Source organism: Dicentrarchus labrax, unplaced genomic scaffold, assembly GCF_905237075.1.
Source record: "Dicentrarchus labrax unplaced genomic scaffold, dlabrax2021, whole genome shotgun sequence".
NCBI classification, from domain to species: Eukaryota; Metazoa; Chordata; class Actinopteri; family Moronidae; genus Dicentrarchus; species Dicentrarchus labrax.
In genome coordinates, this window is record NW_026136719.1 from 13,431,222 (window position 1) to 13,453,218 (window position 21,997).

Consider the following 21,997-nt stretch of genomic DNA (forward strand, 5'->3'; position numbering starts at 1 on the left):
CGCTACGGAAACCTCTAAATAAAGGAGAAATCACGTGATATTAAAGGAAAACACACCTGGGTCAAACAGTGTTTTGTAAATTACTGCTTTACGAGTGTGTTGTGTCACCAAGGACTTAGGACAAACTGCACCGAGATGGTGAAAGATTTAGGATATCAGTTCACAGACGACCATAAATTCATTTTGGACAACATGAAGTTTCCTGTGTGGTCTTGTGTCCGGCAATGGAAAGATGATTATCAGATAAGGTTGCTTTGACCAATTTTATTAAAACAAACATAAACAAACAAAACACTGAACAACTACATTTAAGTTATATATTAACGATGGCTTGTTTTATATACAAAGTTAATTTTGGACACAGGAGAACGCTGAAGACGAGGACAGAAACAGAGGAGCAACACAAGTTGCAGTTTTGCAATACAAATAAAATGATAAACCATGTTTCTAAACGTTACTAAACACCTCAGAGCTCCGGTAAAGGATGGTGATTCGAACAAGAAAAAAGCTAAAGAATTGGATCGATAACCTGGAGGCTCCGCTTTCTCTATTGTGCTTTTCTCTGCCAACAACCAACAACCACAATTTCAGCTACTTGTCTCAGACGTCCACGAGACCAGAAGAGAATTTAAGAGATAGTACCATGATTCAACAACAGGGACAAAGATGCAGGTGGTCTTAAAGCCTGGCCAACATTGACCATTTGTTTATTTTTCTACACAAACATTGCCATCTCTTGCTCCAAACATGGTTTGCGTGCTACAGAGCTCAGCTCTTTTCCAACATTTCTTGGAAAGCATTTAATTCATTGCAACAAACTGCTACAACTACGTCATCAAACTATCCAGCTTCTGACTAGCTCACTGGCAAGCCAGCTTTCGTTTTGCCTCGCTAAAAAAAAAATAAAAATTTGAAAAAATGCTCCAAGGGCAGGAACAATAATACTGTATGAATGAAAAGCATATGACAAAGCTTAAAATTAAACCCATCAGAGAGAGTCGACAAAAATGACTATAACCGTCTACCTCTATCTCCTCTTCCTTCTTCACCTCCTCTTCTATATCTCTCGTTCCAAAATATCCCAAGAAGGGCCCACTGTGGGATTCAGACTAATGCGAGGGCTTTTTTAATGTGATGCGCTCGTTAATTAGGGTCAGTCTCTGTGCGGGTGCGCCACATCGGGGGGACTCTCAGGGGCAGACACGGGAGGACAGGAATGGGACTTAATACTGTTATGTTTGCTGAGAGCCTCGTCAAAGTCCAGCTGCTGGCCGTTGATAGTGATGTCCATGCAGCCGTGGTAAAAGGCCGTCACAGGGTTGGCGGGTAACGGGACGTCGTCTGAAAGAGAAACAGGACAGTCCGTGAGAATAATGAGAGATGGTGGTCAACATCGACCTTTTTAATACCACAATAAAACATAAACAACAAAAAAACATAAAAACATTAACAGGTAGAAGTTTGGTCAACAACTATTGGGTAGACTGCCGTGAAGTTTTGTGCAGACATTCAGAAAGGATTTTGGTGATCTGCTGGCTTTCCTCTAGCTCCACCATGAGGTTAAAGTGTGTTTTTTTAGTGCAACTATTGCAATGGATTGCTGTGAGATTTGGTTCAGACATTAATGCCCCTCCCCCCAGGATGAATTGTAATCAGTTTTGTGATTCCTTAACTCTTCTAGCACCATTATTGGTGAAAGATTTAAACTGTCCAATATTTTGTTGCTTGGACCAAAATTCTGCAAAAATTAATGACTGTCCCCTGCAGTTGTACTTTTGTGTTTAGTGCAAATTAGCAAATACTAGCATGCACAATTAAGATGGGACACTGGAAAATGTTATACCTGCTAAATATCAGTATGTTACCATTTTCACTGTAAGTACGACAGCATGTTGAAATTAGCTCAAAGCACACTTGAGAGGATATTCCATTAAGTTTGCTTAAAACTTCTTTTCCAGCATAAGCAAATCTCTTGAGAAAGCTTTCTTATAAAAAGATGGGGAGTGGTTGATATGGAAAGGATTAGCCCTTTCATGGTGATCAAATATAGCTAATAAATTATGCTAAATTTGTTAGTTTTTAAAGAGTTACTTTTGTGCTTTTGTTTTGCTTTTAATATTCTACTTTGACTAACCGGGTATCCCACCAATATATGTACTAATGGGGTACTGCATGGTGGTGTTGAGGTGCTCCAGTGCCTCCCGCAGGGCGTCAGACTTCATGTAGGTAACTGTGGAGGAGTTGGCTGAGATCTGGATTTCTGTGGGAGTCACACTGAGCTGCACCGTCAGCCGGTCGGGGTAACACAACATCAGCGAGTCCACCGTTGCCACAGGGATGCCGTCCATCAACACTTGCAGGTTCTAGAGAACAGAGGGCATTAATATCACAAAGTTTAATCACGTGGATTTGTGCCTCTATATGTGTAAAGACGTGTTCTCATTTCCAATAAAAGCGCGAATGAACTCACAGCATCTTCTTCTCCCTGCGTTACCACAGCGACTGACAGGGGGACGGTGTTGTTGTAGACAAGAGCAAAGATGACCCCTGTGCTGCTGGACGGACGTATATTCAGCTTTATATCCAAATTCCAGCTCCCAGAATCACCTAGTGACACACAGGGAAACGTAAATAATTTTTTTATTTCTAGGTTTACTCAACTCCCAATTCTAAAGAAAGTCTCTGTCTCTAAAATCCTGAGCCCAAATTCTGTCGTGACATGGATTATGTGGAACATACACAGGTGTAACAGCTACAGTGGAACAAACCATATATGTCTAATCTGTACCTGTGCTAGTCTATATTACTACATGGAAGAGGTCTTTGTTCCAACACCCAGCAGGACCAACTGGAGCCTTTCTGTGTGTAATTTTATGCTCCCTTTGTACACGTGTTTGTTCACGTGTCCCTTTGTTGGTGCTTCACTTTCCTCCCAAGGTTCAATGCTCCGAAATATTTAGGATCGGTCAATGCAGAGGCCAAATTTCCCACGGAGATTAATAAAGTATAACTTAACTTACTCACTGTAGTCAATGTTGAAGAGTGCCAGTCCTGCCCCTGAGAAGAAAGAGCCTTGTTCCACATACACGAAGCAATGTTTACTCTTCTTCTCCTGGATGACCTCCTTTACCCCAGATGCTCCCTGGTTCATCAAGTTCCAGCCCCGAATACAGCCGTCAAGTCGAGGGTTGATCTAATGGATGGAAGGATACACACACTGAGTACAACACTGGATTGGAGATGGTTCAATATGCTCTCTGTATATATATGTGTATGTATATATGCTTTGTATATTGATTTAATTATGTTATTAAGGTGATACAGTTATTAGATGGGGTCACAGGGAAGAAAAATCCATGTTTGCTGTGTGACTCATTGTGTGTGCATGCTTTCAAACGGCCTACTTACGGGTTTGATGACATTATCAGTGCGGTTGGGCAGACCAGCAATGTAGACCTTGGTCTCCAGTTTGCCATTAACTGAAGTAAAGAGACTATCGGGGCTGTTGATGCTCATCACAGCTTCCTTGCTGATCTTCACACTGATGCTGCTCTCCAGTTCATCCACAGAGATCTGAATGTTACACACACAATCCATTTGCCATGAATACAGCTTATTGATTAGCACTGCAGCTACCACTATGTTAGCCATAGGGGAATAAGTTGAGTATGTGTAGGGAATTACTGGACTACAGCCCTTTCTCACCACATGCCACTGTCCATCATTGATGGCTTTTCCTCCACTGGTGACCTTGAATGTGTGCTGATTTTTGAACTGAACTTCAATGCGACCGCCTCTTAGCCCCAACATGAACCACGAGTCCTGGGAGGACTCTGCGTACAGCACGACTCCCTCTGGGTCAAATGTACGAAAGTCAAACTCTGCTGCAAACCTAACGGCCAGAAACAAGAAGACCAAACATCCATTAACATTCACTAACATCCATTTTTGTCCCTAATTATTTTGTGTTATTTGAGTTTACAGACAGACTTCATCTGGTATAAATGTCTAAAGGTCCTGGAACTATCCTGGACATTTGCTGATATGGAGATTTAAGTGGCATTTTTATGGTCATCAGATAAACTCTACAGTAAAGCCACTTTTCCACTGCATGGTACAGCTCGACTCGACTCTACTGTACTGTACTTGCTCTTTTTTGGTTATCTCTTATAGATAGTACCTTGTACACTGGTCGAGGTTCTAAGCCATCTGAGCTGATACTAAAAGGTGACGTGAAAACAATGCAAACCACTGACTGGTCATGTGACACGGGACATCCTGCACACAATTTTTAATTCCCTCACAAATGGCTGCCTGCAAACCATGCCATGGTCAATTAACAAAGTGCAGATGTATCAAGCAATATCCTCTTCTTCCTCCTCTTAATATCCTCTGTTAGTAGTCTGAGACAGGTAGGAATGCCATTCGTTTTGAATGTATTATGTTATAAGAGTAGCAGCTCCTTCTTGCATACATAGTTAGTGTGTGGATGAGTGAAATAGTGGTGAATGTGAGCGGTGCAAAAAGGAAAAGACAGGAGTAAAGTTGTCAATCTGTAGTAGCAGTAGATGTACAGTGTAGGTTACAGGTTGTCACTGAGTAAAGGCTGCAGCTTCTCAAGAACAAAGTAAAGCTCCTGTGTGTTGTTTTCCAATTGCATCGCTATGACGATCTGCTCCGCCTACGTTCTGGGGGCACTAATCAAAGTACTGTATACAGTGGAAAATGAAGCAGACGTACTAAAAGTGAGTAGAGTCGAGCCGTGCGCTTAGTTGAGATACAGCTTTAGATTTTAAATTCAAACAACTTTATCCAGGGTCGAATTGACTCTGACTTGTTGTTCTGGCATAATGCATATGCTATTTGTCCTAAATAGTGTAAAAAACACAAAACACATTTATGATGATTTAAGAAAATACACTATATTCGTATGTGTGTGTGTGTGTTTGTGTTTGACCCTTACTTTGTGTTCTCCGGCAGACGGAAGCGCAGGTAGATGACAGGAAGGCCTGTAAACTGCTCCCCGAGGTAAAGCATCTCAGGGTGCTTGTAGTCATACAGGTCAACACAAACAGGGATTCTTTCACAATAGCGCTTGTCCTCCGCCAAACGAAGACCCTCACGACCATCACAGTGGCACTCATAGCTGCCCACTGTGTTTATACAAATCCCGTCGCACACGTTCAACTCGCACTCATCCACATCTGCAACAACAAAAAAAGAAAAGAAAAGAACAACACAAAAATCTGTTTTTAGGTAGTCTGATTTCTCACATATCAGGCAATATGACTCTTGACGGTATGAAAGAAACAATAAATTGAAGCCTCACCATTGCAGGTCTTGGAAGTGAAGTTATATCTGAAACCCCGGGGACACTGACACTCGTACATGCCCGGCGTATTGACACATTTAGCCGGTTCATTACAGATACTGGGATACAGCAGGCATTCATTGATATCTGGAAAATAGTAAATTGAAAGAGACAATGGGCAAATGTTTTTGTGAGAGTTTGCAATATGAACTGTTTAGGCTGAGGTTCAGCCGCCAGCTCTCATTCTCCTTTAATGCAGCGCAGAAACAAATCTGAACCTGGTCCTAGTTTATCATTGTGAATGTTTGCTGCTGCTCTCTCGCTCTTAAACTGTCTAAATTGAACATGAACTCTGGGTTTTACATTGCTTGTCCAACAAAATAAGCAAACTAAAGATATCACTTTGGTCTTGTGGAAAATGTGACAGTAATATTTCAATAATTTCACATTCTATGGACTAAGAAATTAATAATCTAATTTTTAATTGAAAAATAATTGAAAAATAATTATTAATTGCAGCTCCAACAAGAAACAGAAGCAGTTACAGCAGTGTTTGCTTGGAATTAATTCTGTGCTTCGGAAAACATTAATTACAGCATTAAGTTATCATTCGGGATAGGTATTGATGGGATATGCGCCTGTATGGACTTCTAAATCTCCACAGTAAATCAAAAAAAAAAAAGGAAAAAGCAAATTTACCAAACTAACACAGTCCATGTTTGTAAAGACTTTGTACTCAACAAGCAGAGATAAATACTGAGTGAACTGTCCACACAAAATAGGACACATAGAAATAAGCACAAATGAGACAACAAGCATTTACAAACTATAAGCAGGTTCTAACAGCTCTGACATATGAGACTGGTGGTCCGTTTACAGTAAAAGGATGGGCCATCTTTTCAGATGTTAAAAGCTTTTCACATGCTGTTACATAAGAGGTCACCTCAGGCCAGCTTTAGAAATAACAAATGGTTGGGCCCGGAGGACAACAGCTGGATGACAGAGTTTTTGTTATGAATTGCGTAGAATTCCACCGTCCATATGAATAAATAAAAAGGATAATACACCATGTGTGTGTTTGCTCAGCTGTTTAATAGCAGTATATGTTCCTCTTCCATAGGGACAGTAAAACAGCTGCATGTCTTCATATACGTGACATAAATCACACACAGAAAGAGCATAAAACTGTACCTTTCTGTCCTTTGGTGTAACTAAAATTAATTCAGCTTAAAAGAATAACACTGTTGCAGTTTAGCTGCACAAATTGCAACTGAAATGAATGAAGTCTTACCCACACAGTTGATTTTGTCATTGATGAAGTAGCCGTCTTCACACATGCAATGGAAACTACCGGGGAAGTTGTAACACTTTTGGTTACATCCCGCTGAAAATTCAGGATCTGTACACTCATCGATGTCTGCCAAGTTAACACATTACAGGACAACATTTATCAGTTCAGTCGCTTCAAAAGGTTCAATTTCTACGTTTAATAAAGTTATGTATCAGAACTCACCATCCTCACAGAGCAACCCCTTCCAGCCAGGTTTACACACACATGTGAAGGAGGCCTGGCCATCCACACACCCCTGTGAACCCTCCTTGTAGCATGGAAACGGCGTACACTGGTTACTGATCTCTGCCATGCAACAAACACACACACACAGAGGATGTTGACAAAAGCCTGGATAAAAGCATTTCACAGGTGTGAGGCTAACCTGTATTGGGCTTACGGACAAACTGATGTCAAAAATACACTTTTCTTCCACGTGAAAGCCCCTCACCCTTCACACAGGAGCGAAGATTCGATGGGATACCAGAATCAGGGTTCTGGTTGTTGATTCCGACACGGTGTGAACCCAGACAGGCTGCAACAAAGAGTGATCTTTATCAGAATAGGCAAAACAAACCTGATATCACAAAGAAAAGTACATTCCGAAAACTTACCAACATATTTGGGGTAGAAGTATTCCTGGAAAAAAACAAAACAGGCCAGATATTTACCATTTGACAATAAGATATAAGAATAGTGTCTGATCTATAACTGAAATGTTTTGTCTATAGATCTACTACTAGAAAATTATTCTATATTGATATTATGTTAAAAGGAAAAGTGCCAAAAACAATAAAAATCTGAATATTTGCTGGTTTTCTTTAATAATTTATTCTAAATTATCTAGATTTAGATTAGATAAAATAATCATAACTTACAGCCGTACTCTGATCTACTACATTTCTTTTCATTTTCACTGCTTGACCCATATCTTTATTTTCACTTGTTCTTTCTCATCATCCAACCTCTCCTTAGTCTCATAATCAGAAATGCCATTGCAGCTGGAACCACAAAGATCAGGAGGTCCGCGGCTCTTCTTACCGTCTCTGGCTGGTTCTCGAAGATCTCCCTGGCCTCCTCCTTGTTGCACAGCTCTTCGATGCACTCCCTCTCCAAGTTGCCCTTCTTGCTCTCCTCAAACAGAGAGTTGGCTCTCCTGTGCCTGCTCAGAAACTGAGAGGCTGTGCTCTGGCTCAGGACTACAGGAGAGACACATCAACACACACACTCATTCATATATATTCTGTAAAGCTGTTTTTCCATTGTCATTGTCAGTGTTTGCATGTTTGCTATTACAACAATCAAGAAGTGCAAAAGCCTATTACAGTGCATGTGTGATTAATACAACCAGGCACATGCAGCTACATTATACATAACACATGACTGATCCCAGCAGGAATTCCTGTTTCTTCCTGACAGATGGCTGATGTGGCTGCTGCCTTGCAAGGACAAAGTGGACAACCTAATTACTCTTCTGTGAACTGGCCTGAAAAAAAAAAAAAGGGGCTCATTGCGAAACCGTTATTTCCCAGAACAAGCTGCTCATGCCGACCAAGCATTGTTTCACGGTGTAGGGAAAGGAGTCATGACCCCTCACACTTTCTGTTCCCTGTTTGCTGCTCTTATGTTATAAGTACTGAAACCGTTCCCAACTAGTCACATCCAGGCAAAAAAAAAAAAAAAAGAAAAAAAAAAAAAGCTGCTTTCAATCTGAGGGAACTAACAGGCTGTTCCGTGAAATTACTTCACTGCGTGGAGTTCATAATGTGAACCACAAAAAAAAAAAAACACTTACATACTTACATCGATAAGCATCGACGAGCGTCACAAGAAATACGAGACAAGCCAAGGATTCCCCAAGTGCCCGTTTCTGTCTCCACATAGTCGAGCCGTTCTTCCTGCTAGGCCCTGGTTTGGCTCTGAGTAAAGACTGGCTGAGCACAGGTCCGTGTGAGAGAGGGGGGGAAAAAAACTTTATTCTTCCCGAAAGTGTTTTCGTAGAGAGAGGGGGAGTGGCGGGGGCCGCCAGGAGAGCAGTTATAGAGGGGTAATGTATGAGGGGAGGCAGCTAGGGGGCGCTGTTAACACCGCTCATTGTTTATTTAACCAACATGTTCCTGCTTTGAGTGGTATTCAAAGGCATAGAAAATATACACACATATTTTATTATATACCTGTATACATATATTTAAATTAAAAAAAATGTTCTTGTTCCTACAGTTCAGTGTTTGGGCTTCGCTGTGCAGAATGATGTTTGTGCAGAGTTTGACACTAGAAATATGTCTTCACATGCTTAAAGTGGAAAGTTTCTCAGTGCTAATAGATTTTAAAGGGCAGGCCTATGAGCATGATTTGTGCTGGGAAGTCAGAAATTTCAACTGGAACGCCCCCCGAAGTCAGATTTCTAACTAGGAAGGTCAAAAGAACTTCACCAACCCCACCACCACTTCACCAATGAACACACAAAAGAAGATATTAATGTATCTGCCCATTGCTGCACACAAATCATTTTAAAAAATGTTTATTTAATACAATGTCTTTGCTAACTAAAGCAAAACGAAGCTGTTGATGTAGCGTAGAGGCAAACTGAACCATTTAACAAATGACACAGACACCTGTGTTTGCATTAATATTGGTTTCATTTAGTTATTCAGGGAAAAAAAACATCACATTTTCACCATTCATTCAACTGTTATGCACACAGATAACAGGCTTTTTTTTTAATACTTTTAAAATATTTGTACAAAATACACTGTTCTCCCTTTATAATATGTGTTTATCTTGAGAGGCATTTTACTGCAAAAGGTCAGCAGATGTGCGTAGTTAATTTGTGATAATTTGATAATCTTATTGAGGGATTGTTAATATTATTGCATGCTGAAACACCATTATTGCATAAGTCATTCCTTAGTGGACTTCGGGGTGGAGGAGTTGACATTACTGTAACTGCCATTACCACACCAACTCAGCTGATGTTTCTGGGAAGTTTTTACTGAAAATGACAATAAATATGGTTACCAAGTTAGGGATGAGAGAGAGAGATGTTTGGTGGTTTGTAATTCAGTCCGAGTCTTGTCGGAAACTGCTGAGTTTCAATAAACCTGAGGAGAGTTAGTAACTGGTGGAAACAAACACTCACTAAAGTTCAGAGGTTAAAGCAATGCTGTTCTCTTAATGTTTCATCAGTGTTGTTATATACATAAAATGTTTGGGGAGAATATATTGGCAAAGGTTCCTCGAAATGGAACAGTGGTTCTATACAAGAGGGAAGAGGAGATACACTAGATCAGGCCAGAGTAGAGCAAAACAGTGTTTCCATAGTCCTACTAAAGTCTTTATATTACAGGCAGTGATTTTCTCTTTTTTTAACAAGTGGGACTCTGCCTTTCTTGACCTGTAACACTGGGTTAATTCAATTGGCAATACAACCCGTCATGTCAGTCACTCATGCACATACTACACTCAAAAACACGCACAAAACACACACACTTCAGTCATTCAATTCAGATACACAGCGAGATTTCTGTATGACAAGACAAAGATAGAAAACAGAGTCAAACAGTTGCGAACCTTCCTTACAGTTCGTAGATCAACATATTCAACAAAGAAAAAGATGTCATCGGAATAATTGCTTGTCTGTTTTTAAAACAGTATAGGTTTTGAGATATATATATATATATAAAAAAAAACATATCCAAACAATGATTTTTTTTTTTGTTTGTTTTTCAAAAAAGAGAATTTTATAAAAGTAATGACTGGCACTGTTTGGGATCCTGTGATCACGGGAACACCCATGAGGCTACATAACTAGGTACTCAGTTTTGGAAAATACAAAAAATTTCCCGTTTGTAGTCACCTGGTTGCGCAGAAGTGACTGTGGAGGCTACCGTCGCTGTGACTACAACTATACTTCACATACACTGGTTTGGCGATAATGAGTGCTGATGAATATGAACGCTAATGAGTGGTTGCCTTTGGGAAGCATGGAACAACACAACTGGTTAACAACACTCAACCTTGTACCTTCAACAGATTCTGGGGTGCTGATGGGTAAGATTCACAGCAGGCAGTTTCTCAGAGGAATGCACATAAATAAGTTTTAAACTACAGGGGTGCAGCTTTGCCAAAGTAAGACAGAGCTGAACTCACAAAAACAGGAGATCTACATTATTAGGCAGCCAACAGGGCAACACAACCAGTAACACACTACCCATTCACAATCATAACTTGAAGACGAGACTGGTTAAAATGTTAGTATATTGATTAATTAGAAGATAAGCTAAAACTATCCTTGTTAATGAGCTGTGCTAACACATAGTTTCTGCTTTGTGATAGTTGAAGGGATCGTTTGGCTGTAACTACTTTTTCCACTTGCACAGAGTGAAACAAACATATGCTTTTGTTATGGCTGCTTTCAGTTTGAGGGTATGTTGAATGGCGATCTTAGCCTAGCACAAGCAACTTGTTAAAAGAGGCAATATACATTGCATAGGAACCTGCAACAGTTAAATTAAGCTACTTTTCTAGGAATTACTAATACTAATATTTCCAGGAATTACAGACCAACAGGGGCTGCTTTATTAGGTTCACCTGTAAAATCTAATGCAATCCAATACAACTGTTCTGTCATAAAGTCTCCTTTTATGGTGCCTTTAATGTTCAGTTTTTTGGACACTGTCAGTGAAGTGGTAATTAAAGCATTGATGTCATAGTTATCGGTGGTGTTGTACTGGACTGCTTTATATTCAGAGCTATTTCTAATATTCTGAACCCCTCTCATATGTAAATAGGCCAACAAAACTAGAAATTCCTCTCAATATAATGCAGTCCAGTACAACTGCACCTTTAATTACGACCTAAATATAAACATATATTAGAATTTACAGGTTTCCGACAATGTCACCAAAAACAGAATAATATAAACTTTGTGAATGTAGAATTTATGGCAGAGCTGTTGTATAGATGTGCAATAGATTGTACTGGTGCACCTAATAAAGTGGTCAATGAGTGTATATTGTGATTACACAATACATTTTACTGAATACATTTGTTCTTCCGGGGAAATCTGGCACTGATATCTACAGAAACTGGTTTTGAAGTTGGACATAAACTAATTTATTTGTTCAACTAATCTGCCATTAAGTGTATTTTGTCTTACTTAAGTAAACTGCTCAATATACCTTCAAACAGCGAACAAAAATACAAAAAAGGCATCCATGAAGTTTGTCTGACTCAGTGTAAGAAGAATAAAAGAAAGAAAAACAAGCTATTCCTTTAACCCAGTTACTGGTTACACAGGACCACGATATCCAACCGCAACAGAACAAGGCTTTAAATGTAACATGAAAACTTAAACCTATACATCTGTTAGCACATTGATGATAAGGATTAAAAATGAGGGATAAAATTGTCTGTGATAGCTAACGTCAAGCTGCTCTTGGCTGTGCTTGGTCCCGACAATCCCTTTATGTGTGCCCTTGACCTTCACAGCCTTCCTGAGGAGGTTGGGGATAAAAACTAAAAAAAGAACAGGTACATGGGGACAACACCACCCAAAGACGGGAAAATTACACTCCTTCCTTCCTTTTCGAATGAAATACAATGGATCATTTCAACAACCATTAAAATAACCAAATACAAATCAAACAGATAAAATAAGCTTTTTTGAAAGTGTGCTGCGAGGCTTGTTCATCCATAGATTTGGAGGCGATTAAAGTGCGTGTTGGTCACTGTCAAAACTGTCCAGTGAAAACGTTTGTTTGTTCTCTCATCATATCACAGAAAGGAGACCCCAATAGATGCATGGTGCGATTATGTCTTCATTCATATCCTTCCTTTCCTCCACAATTGTTCCTCTTTTATTCTTGCTGAGGTCTGAGGTCTGTTCTCCAAACTTTGGAGTGATGCACCTTGACACACTGCAAAAAATGGCCATCTCCACACACACATTCAGTCTGGTATTGACCCTTAAAACTCTTATTTTCCTTAAAACTGAACAAGTCAGTCAGGTGAAAAACAGCATCACCTGCTTCCAGAAATGTATTTTAAAAAGTCAAATATTCCTTTTAAGGAAAAGTAAAGATTTAAAACTCAACCCCAGACTCAGAGCACTGATAAGATGGATTTCTTTGCAGTAAAAAAAAAATGCTGGTTCTGGGCATCATAGAAACAGTACGCAGGGCCTTGGCTAGATGGAGTAGGTGGAGCTCTCAGACTGCTGGCGGATGTAGCACTGAAAACTCTTGTCTCCGATCGGATGCTCCCTGAGGAAACAAAGAGAAAGATGGTGTTTATTTGCTGGAAGGAGGTTATAGAGTGCTCTCTGGAGACAATTAGGACATATAAAACAAAACTTTCTGTCATGATTATTAGATAATAAACAGAGGTGGAGGCCAAAATATCCACAAAGGACAAACCAAACGCTAATGTGACTGGGCTGAAGGGAAAATCCAGGAAACAGCTCACACGAGTGGCTAACGCTATGAGTTATCTGAATGTTAAAAGTGCTACATTAAGTCTCCAACATACTTTGTGCATGATAAAAAAAGCTAATATTGTACGACTGCACAACCTGCCGTCAGTTGCTCAATATTGAACTAGATTTTATAGTCAGCCAATTGAGTCACTTCTTTGCTTTCAGTGAGGATACAGCAATCGGGGTCAGAGATGGAAATCCTGAACTGTTTCTCTGCTCTATCCATGAAATTCAACACAGCGAGTCTAGTGGGTGAGGAGGAACAGGTTGTCTGACAAACCATTTGAGAGACTCCTCCTCATGAGGTAAAACCACTGCTTTAGTGATACATGTCAAATAAGCTGGAGTAGTCTACAATGAAGCCATAGTTTGGAGTGTGAGTGAGTTTGTTTGGCTCATTAAACACAGTTCATATTATGTAATCTCAGGCGATTTCTTACTACTTACTACAGGGAGTAATTAAGTAAAGTAATGCATTACCCTTTAACAAAGTTACAAGTAATGTGTAATAAAATACTTTTTTGAGTAACAACCCCAACACTGACAATATATACAATAGTAGTATATATTACAAGTAGTTTTTAGCTATGTCTGGTACAATATATGTATTGTGCGTTGTCTCTGCTAAGAAAACAAACAACAAACAAACAAACAAACAAACAAATCACATACTGGCTGCCTATCTTTGTCTTCTTGAACTTGTCACGTTTGTACTTGGTGTGCTGCTGCTCCAAGGTCTGCACGGCTGAAACAATCAGTTTCAAGGTTTTGTAAGTCTCCTGGGGGTCATCGATGACAAAGCTAGAGTACTCCTCTTGTTCAGGGCCGTCATACACAGACTTACTGCCACAGGCCTCTGCAGGGGAAGACACGCAGGATTGTAAGACAGAGAACAAAAGAGACCGTGAAAACAAACAGACAAACATGGGGAAAATGCAAGCGTACACACGCATGCTCATAAACACTATTGTCAGTATCTGACCTTGCATCTTGATCAGTTTGGTCATGTATGTGCTGAACAGGGAATAAATCCTCTCAGTCTCTCGGTCTCCATCTACATCCAGCTGGATGTTTGCTGGCAGGCCGCTAAAAAACAGATGCACACAGGAGGATGAGAGAGCGGAAACAAAGGACAGGAACCTGGTGCTGGACAGATTTCGACAACTTTACGTACCCAGTGCAGGGCGTACACCCAGGGGCTGTGTCTGCTGAGAGCTTGCAGCAGAGCCAGTGGCCGTTGAGGTAGGCTGAAGGATGGTAGGTGCTTAAACGTTTGCGGTTGCACTGGCTGACTTTGGTCAGGATGTCGATCCAGTCACGTGCCTCGACACAGTTGTTGGCCTGGATGTAGAGTGCCCGCTCCGGCTGAATAACCTGGAACATCTGGAGTAGGGAAAAATGGACAGCAAGTGAGGGAAACATCTATATACTTATACGAGTAATGCTCAAAGCTCCAAAGATTGATCTCATAGGGGCTGCTGTGTGGGGTCCTTACATTTTTCATCTTGAAAGACTCCTCCTCAAGCCTCTCTACAGCCAGAATGTTCTCTATGGGAATGCTGCACAGAGCTCCCTCACCTGGAGGTAAAAGGTATCACATCAGACATGAGACATAACAAAAAAAAAAAAATTAATGGAGGGGGTGTATGTAAAATGATAAATATATTTATTAACTTGAGCTAAAAGAAATGTTTGCCATGTCAGTCTGACACTGTGGCATTATTAAAAGTATGCCGAATTACCTATTATCAGTTCCTGTTTGCAGTGTACCCATGGTTGTTCAGATAGTTATAGGAAACTTTAAAACGTAATGATTCTCAGGCAAGCTCTGGAGTTACATATTGATTTTTGGACATTTATTGGTGATGATTTGGAAATAATGATATCCTAAAAAGTGGAGGTCACAGTGAATTCAGAGATACGTTTATCATGTCTATGTGTTGAGATTTTATTGAGTTACAACTCCAAGAAAAAGTACACATTTTGTTCCTTTTCCTTTGCACCTCATGCTGTATCTCCAACCACTTAATTTCTTTTCCAAGATCAAGAAGAGTGTCCATCAACAGCACAATTAACATTAAACATTGAAATGCCTTTAAGTCTGCATATTGACCCAGTATGCAGTATGCAATATTAGAAACAACATATGTGTTAGTTTTGGCCTGAGCTTGTAGCACAAATGTATTTCCTGCTCAGTAACTTAATCTCCACTGCGTGTAGAACGCACATTGCGTTCAGGATAAATGTACATTCAGCAGATTCTCTCCCTCCTGCTGATTCCTACACAAGCACACACAATGACATAAACAGACGAGGAAACAATGCAACTGTAAGAAGATCCTGACAAACGTTTGGCCTCACCTTTGGTTTTGTGGTAGGTAAACTCGTGGTTGGTGAGGCGAAACCATCTCTTCTTGAAGTTCTTCATTCCAAAACGGTTTCTCCCTTGTGCTCTCTTTATCATAAATCTGAGGGGAAACGGGCGAGAGAAATACCACTGAAAACTTTAGCAGATGAGCTTATGTTTCACAAAAATATTTAAATATATGACAGTATTTTTATATCTCTGGCACAATGCATCCCTTATAGTATACAAAGTGCTTAAATAGTGCAGTACCTAAATGTATTGAGTGTAAATTAATTACTTTTGATAACCGCCATTTCATTCCGGTTAAAGCAATCTTGTGCAATCAATAGTCTACTTTTATCATTCCATTTACATGCTTGCCTTGTCCTCCATCGCTGTTGTACATGTATAAAACGTCAGAACAGCACTCATAGATTCTACAGTCTATGAGTCAAAAACGAGATGGGTCAGCAGATCAAAGGTACCAGTGTTTTTGCATGTTTTAACCCTTTACCTATAAAATGTGTATAAATCACTACTGGCTTTTTGCCAAATCATAACAGATTTTAGACTGATTTTCTACCTTCCGAACAGCCACTTTTTTTCCCTCGTGCTATTGAGACTGGAAACATGAGATAGCAAATCCATCACACTGAACAATTTATGTCACGTTTATTTTTACTTCAAGGTTATATCATCGTGTCACGTGGCAATGCAGTCATAGATGTGAACTATTTTGTAAACACTTGTTGTTGGTGTGTTAAAAGGATTCCCTGAACCTCTCAGTGTCTGCTGTAGAACTGCAAGAAATTGGAGCGGATACAAGTCATATAAGAAATTTGTAATTCAACAGACAATCAGCAACTATTTTGATAATTTATTAATAATTTGGGTATTTATAAGCCAAAATGCTAAGGAAATGTTCTGGCTTCTTAAATGTGAGGATTCACTGCTTTTTGGACTCTTCGTCGTACAAAACAATACTTCTGAAGATGACACTTTGTAAACTCAGATGAGCACGTGTCACCATCTTCTAGTTCAAACAATTAATCGAGAAAATAATCAGCAGATTAATGTCTAATGAAAATAATTGTTAGTTGCTGCCCTACAAGAAAATCACATTGAACTTTTAGCAAGGACGTTCAAATTTTCTAACTTTTTAATTTCTGGGAAGCCCATGAATGCAGTGCTCCTCAGCTTACTACTTATTTACCAATAAATACATGCAAAAGTCACTATAATGGATTAGCTATCTCAAGGAAGTTTCCATTCTGTAAATTAATTTTCATAGTTTAATAAAAATAAATGGAACCAATAACATCAAATCAATCTAAAAACTGATGGTAAGCTTTGGATAATGTTTGACAGTGATGTGAGTTACACACTATTTGTTCTATTTGGGCTAAAACATGTAAAACCACCAGTGTGGTCCTTTAAGGGAGAGTAAACACCAGGATGTCTTTGTTTTAGAGTTTGAGGGCCAGAGGATACATGGAATATGAAGCATCAGGGTTATAAACACCAAAGTTACTACTCTCCCACAGGAAGACTTGTACTCTTTTCACACTACTGAGCCAAGAACGTGCTGGTTTCACATCTGCCATAACGCCTGGAGCTGTGCTGGAAACTCTACTGTGTATGGTAGTGATATGGTCACAGTCTGAACAAAAGGGTCAGGATGCGGTCAGATATGAGATCCCAGAAATGTTTGTACAGTAACCAACCCCTGCTGTCACTGTCACACCAAGCATATCTGGCATGGCGAGGAACAGAAAGGGCTACCAGCACTAGTGACGCCTCCTAGGTAAGCAGGCTTAAAGGTTAACACTTTACTTTATATCATTATGGTCACTGTACGCATCAGTCTACTGCCCTATGAATGCAGAAAGACTTCAAATCCATCACACAGTGTCAGACAGTGTAACAGTTGCTTGATAAGTTGCTTACATGTAGGCCAGATATAAAGTAAAGTGCAGCAGCATCTACTGTAGCGCATGATGTTGGTGGGAGAGAAAATGGCCGGCTCGGTTTGGGGGGGTTACAGTGCACACACAGGGGGTCACAAGGGCAAAAGCCTTTATATAGAGAAGCTCTTACCTGCCCTTCGTGCCTTTTGACCCCTTCCCATCAACCCTCTTTATTGTGAGTTTTACACTCCTACGCCCGGTAGCAGAAACAAAAGAGGGTGGGGGATGTTGATGAGCGAGGCGCTGGCACAACTACTTTTTCAACTGGAATCTGTCCTCCCCTTTACAGCCTCATTAGGAATATCATCAAAACAACCGCCCATGTGTTGTTAGAAAGCGCTCAGTTTACAGTCTCAGGTATATCTTCTGCTTTCTATATCTCTACTATAACTTTGAAAATGAAGCAGACCATGAGGGGTCAAACATGTACAGGGAAAATCCAGCTCCACTTCTGTGACAACTTCAAGGACTCGTTTGACAATTTGGAAAATACACGTATTCCCATTTATTCGCGGAGAGTAGGATGAAAAGATTGATACCACTCCTCAGTCTGTGTGATAAATATAGCACCTCTAAAGCTCACTAATCAACATGTTTAATCTGTCGTTTTACAGGAGGTTATGTGTCCACTATTCCCTGCCTATGAGCAGTTGCCAGGCAACCAGCATAGACTCAAATAAGTTACTGGCTTCCAGGAAATGGAAATAGTCAAGCATAAAATGCCTCATGAAAGAGAACAAGCACTTTTTCTACTTTTAAGTTTACAACTAGTTTTTGTACGCATTCAAATGAATGACACATAATGTGTTAATAAGTGAGCTTTAGAGGTTCTGGTAGGCAGATTATGGTCCCCTTGTACAGAGCCAGGCTTGTTGTTTTCCCCTGTTTAGTCTAACCAGTTGCTCGCTGTAGGATCATATTTACCATACAGACATGTGAGTGGTATCATTTTTCTCATGTAACCCTCTGCCAGAAAGCAAATATTTCCCACAATGTCTCAAATTTCCCTGAGTCTGGACAGTTCAGCCCAACTGTCTTGTCTGAAGCTAGAAATTAGAAAGTGCCAAGACAATGTGACATGGTGGTAAAAGGACAAAAATGCTTAACTAGCAGTGAAAAGGTGACTGACGTTGCGGTAACAGCCATCGTACAAAAGACAGTTCGATAAATTCTCTATAATAATGTAATATTACATATATTGGACTTCTTAGCAGTGGTACGGAGAGAGCTGTATAGGCATATATTTTTTGTTTATTTGTGGGGTTTCTTTCCTTGACTATCAGTTTAACAATAAGTTGGCTTCTTACCCCTCTTTGAGCATGATTGGTGTTTCAATGCTCTTCTGATCCCATTTGCCAGAGGTGGAGATCAGGTCCAGGAACTGTGGTGGGAAGTAAAGGATATCATATATCAGCATATTTATTGTGGTGGTAACTTTTGTTCACTCAAACCACACTTTGACATCTCCTCCATCCACTAGACTATTTCAGTTCTTTTCAAATATCTCCACTCGTGTTCAGAAACACATTCAATTATCCATTTATCAGAGTTCATCCTCAGCTGATGTACAAGACAAAAAGAGTATTTGATTATATGTCTACAAACTGGATGAAATTTACTGCGTGTAACGAGGAAAGAAAACAAACACTCACATTCTTCACAGCATCCGCATATTTCTGCTCATTGAAGTAGTCATAAAATGCAGCCATGTAAGACTCTTTGAAATTGGCCTTGAGAGGAATGAAAGTACGGAACAGTAAAGAGTGACAGAGAGAGAGAAAGATCAGCAAGTTGTGTTTGAATTTAACTTGTCTGAATTATGAAAATAGAAAAATACACTTTAATCAGAGAAACGCACAGATTTAGACTTGGCGAGACTTCCCAGGGTCTGGATCGTCTTGGAGATGAGGGTGAGGGTTCGAGAGGTGGCAGGATCCTACAGAGAAAAGACAGGCACAAGAAGACCTTAATGTGAAAAAAATGCAACTAAATCAACCCTGCTGATGAAAAGCATGTGATATAATCCGAAACTACTGTTTCCAAGGTCTCCAGCAGCACTTATTTTCACAGGGATGTGTGCACATGTATGTGGTTTAAAAAAAAAAACAGACTCACTGGATGATGCGGCCGTAGATGGAACAAGTTGGGGGAGAGGATGGCTGGAGCGAAGAAACGCAGGAAAATAAAACTGCTCACTGCTGTGTAACGGACATCTTGGTCGACTAGACAGCAGAAAAACAAAAACAATGATTTATCACACGCACTATTGCTTAAATTACATCTAAGACATTATATACAGTCAGTCTGGAAGAAGGCTGAATAATAAATTTTTTTTAAATTTATTTTGTAAATACGGATGATACACAAAGACTGAGTTGCAGTTCACATAGGAAACATTTACATTAGCCAGTCCTTTAAAGAAAGCCTGGGAGATTAGAAAAAACCCTTTAAACTGTAGGCTTGTAGCAGTTCTTTTTAGTGGAGAATATATTTGGATTTTTTTTCCCACATAAATATGTTGATTGAAAGCATATAGTACGTCATAATATGTCTACATAGTATGTCATAATCATATTGTCTGATGTTTTTGCTATGCCATGACAGAAATAAAACCTAAATTATCAGTTTTTATCATGTGTGCTTGTTCAGCCTGTGACTGCAGTGTCCTGTGATTACCAACAGGGGGCAGCACAGTATATGACAAAGGGAGTACATACTCAACACTCCACATAACCATAATAAGTGTGTAGGAGGCTTAATTGTTTTCAGGTTTGACACAAACAGCAGAGCACAAAGTGTCCTTGGACGTCTTGCACATCCTGTTCTTTATTTTCTATTTCCTGTTCCTTGTTAGCAATTTGCTTCATTCTCTTCTATCTCCCTCATTCAGGAGGTGTGTTACCTTGGAAACGGGTGGCAGCAGACTCTCTCAAAGAGAAGAAGATATCGCACATGACGGTTGGACAGCGAACGCCAGAGGTGGTGATAACATTGAAGATACGGTCTACATAATGACGAAGGTTTTCCTGAAGAGGGGCAGATATGTCAGATTACACAGTGACTCACAAACAAACACACAAACAAATAAACGCACTCATCCTCTTACCCTGTTCGTCTCCAGGTTCTCCGACTCTTTGAGCTTGACCGGGTCGATTTCACAGGGTTTATGTTCTGTGCAGATCTGTGACGATTTATAAAAGTACTGAAATATCCATACATAACTGATAACTAAGACAAATGACATGGACTAAATCAAGACATACCAAATGAAATACTAGGAAACAAACATGAAAGTATCGCAGTGCCATACCTCATCTATGATGGGTTTGAGTGTGACTTGCAGATAGTGCATTCCTGCCAGCTTCATGGTCTCATCGATGCACTTGGAAGTCAGCGAGTTTCCCCGGAAAATGGTGTTAGGATCCCTACACAGAGAGGCAGAGTGTGTTTGTTTTTTCAATACAAATTAAAACTGCAACTTAATAAACAATGTGATTTTGTAAGAGTAATTTAATAAATAACATTACTGTGGCTGTCTATATTTGTTTTTACAGTCAAATAGAAATTCAGAGCTTATTTGTGTTTGTAGATAAATCTGATGACCTAATTTGGAAAGTCACTTTAATTAATAATCTCTAATAAAATAACTATGTTTCCTATAACTATGTCCGCAAGATGAGAGATGAATTTATGCAACTGAATTGACCCTTCCTAAGTCCTGAGGTATGCTGTGTGCTAGGCTCTTCTGTGTTGAAAAGACAACCAAATTTTAAAGATGGTTAAAAAATAATGAATGGCATATATATATATATATATATATATATATATATATATATATGTCACATCTAGCTAGCTAGCTAAAAAATAATGTAGATAAGCTAGCTAATGATTGATGTAGATTTCAAGCCCACAGGAAGTGCGCCAGGCTTTGAAGCCAATTTGTAGTGGCTGAACCGTCTAATTACAGCAATTGCGTCGGTCACGTGGCACATACTGGTCCAAAAAGACTTTTCCCCATAAGGTTACTTTGTGAAAGAAGAAGCAAAATTAACTCATTTATTCCCATTCAAGTTAAGGCAGGGATTTTGTTCACATTAGCTACCTTGTGACTATAAATCTTTTAAAAATCTTCAAAATGTAATTCTCTTTTCAACACATACGAACTTAGCACACAGCAAAGGGGAAAGTTGGCTGAGGAACACAGAGCAACAGGAGTTCTTGGAAGGGTCAATTGTGACAAGTATTAGTTGTGAGATATGGTTTCTGGTCTTATTCAATGTGAAAAGATCCGATAAGACACTCACTGTGTGCGGTTGACTTCAGCGTGAGCGATGGCGCTGATGAAAGGCACAATCTTGCCATAGTGAAGAAACAGACGCACGAGGGGAATGGCGGCTTCTTGTTTCTCTCGACACACTTCCCCCAGAATATGAGCCGTGGACGCTGACACAGGCTGAACGGGGAGGAGTGAACACGTAACATTTAAAAGTGTAAAGCAGTGAACCGTACAAGATGCTGCGGGACACCAAAATATGTCTGAGCAGAGCAGAGCCACATGCAGGTGCAC

General features: G+C 39.8%; 2 protein-coding genes across 3 annotated transcripts in view; both read right to left on the reverse strand.

The window, feature by feature from the left end:
* Positions 1-249: 249 nt before the first annotated feature.
* Positions 250-8,611, reverse strand: pros1 (protein S). Its single transcript, XM_051380185.1, has 14 exons — positions 8,445-8,611; positions 7,683-7,840; positions 7,256-7,280; positions 7,093-7,176; positions 6,825-6,947; positions 6,603-6,728; positions 5,330-5,458; positions 4,964-5,204; positions 3,706-3,892; positions 3,409-3,573; positions 3,025-3,193; positions 2,471-2,607; positions 2,135-2,363; positions 250-1,341 (listed from the first exon to the last, which is right to left on the reverse strand). Exons 1-14 carry the CDS (start codon positions 8,521-8,523, stop codon positions 1,154-1,156), a joined length of 2,040 nt encoding a protein of 679 aa, XP_051236145.1. The 5' UTR covers positions 8,524-8,611; the 3' UTR covers positions 250-1,153.
* A 650-nt stretch (positions 8,612-9,261) lies between these two features.
* Positions 9,262-21,997, reverse strand: part of rasa3 (RAS p21 protein activator 3) — a 42,059-nt gene continuing 29,323 nt past the window's right edge. The window contains exons 11-25 of one of the 2 annotated variants that reach the window (XM_051380183.1): positions 21,735-21,883; positions 20,741-20,855; positions 20,537-20,611; positions 20,333-20,456; positions 19,546-19,652; positions 19,289-19,366; positions 19,083-19,160; positions 18,738-18,811; positions 17,561-17,620; positions 15,478-15,584; positions 14,612-14,694; positions 14,291-14,499; positions 14,099-14,202; positions 13,789-13,972; positions 9,262-12,904 (exon numbers count right to left, since the gene is read on the reverse strand). In XM_051380183.1, the coding sequence (XP_051236143.1) occupies positions 12,829-12,904; positions 13,789-13,972; positions 14,099-14,202; positions 14,291-14,499; positions 14,612-14,694; positions 15,478-15,584; positions 17,561-17,620; positions 18,738-18,811; positions 19,083-19,160; positions 19,289-19,366; positions 19,546-19,652; positions 20,333-20,456; positions 20,537-20,611; positions 20,741-20,855; positions 21,735-21,883 (1,623 nt within the window). In that variant the 3' untranslated portion in view covers positions 9,262-12,828. The remainder of the gene's footprint in view (positions 12,905-13,788; positions 13,973-14,098; positions 14,203-14,290; positions 14,500-14,611; positions 14,695-15,477; positions 15,585-17,560; positions 17,621-18,737; positions 18,812-19,082; positions 19,161-19,288; positions 19,367-19,545; positions 19,653-20,332; positions 20,457-20,536; positions 20,612-20,740; positions 20,856-21,734; positions 21,884-21,997) is intronic. The other variant, XM_051380184.1, reaches the window with a different exon arrangement.

What these genes read in the sequence shown, in the direction of transcription:
- pros1 (XM_051380185.1), bottom strand. Translation starts at nt 8,523, where the DNA reads ATGTGGAGACAGAAACGGGCACTTGGGGAATCCTTGGCTTGTCTCGTA. An exon ending in CACTTCCAAGACCTGCAATG is followed by an intron (nt 5,205 to 5,329) that starts GTGAGGCTTCAA and finishes TTGTTGTTGCAG; the next exon opens with ATGTGGATGAGTGCGAGTTG. An exon ending in CGCAGGGAGAAGAAGATGCT is followed by an intron (nt 2,364 to 2,470) that starts GTGAGTTCATTC and finishes TCTGTTCTCTAG; the next exon opens with AACCTGCAAGTGTTGATGGA.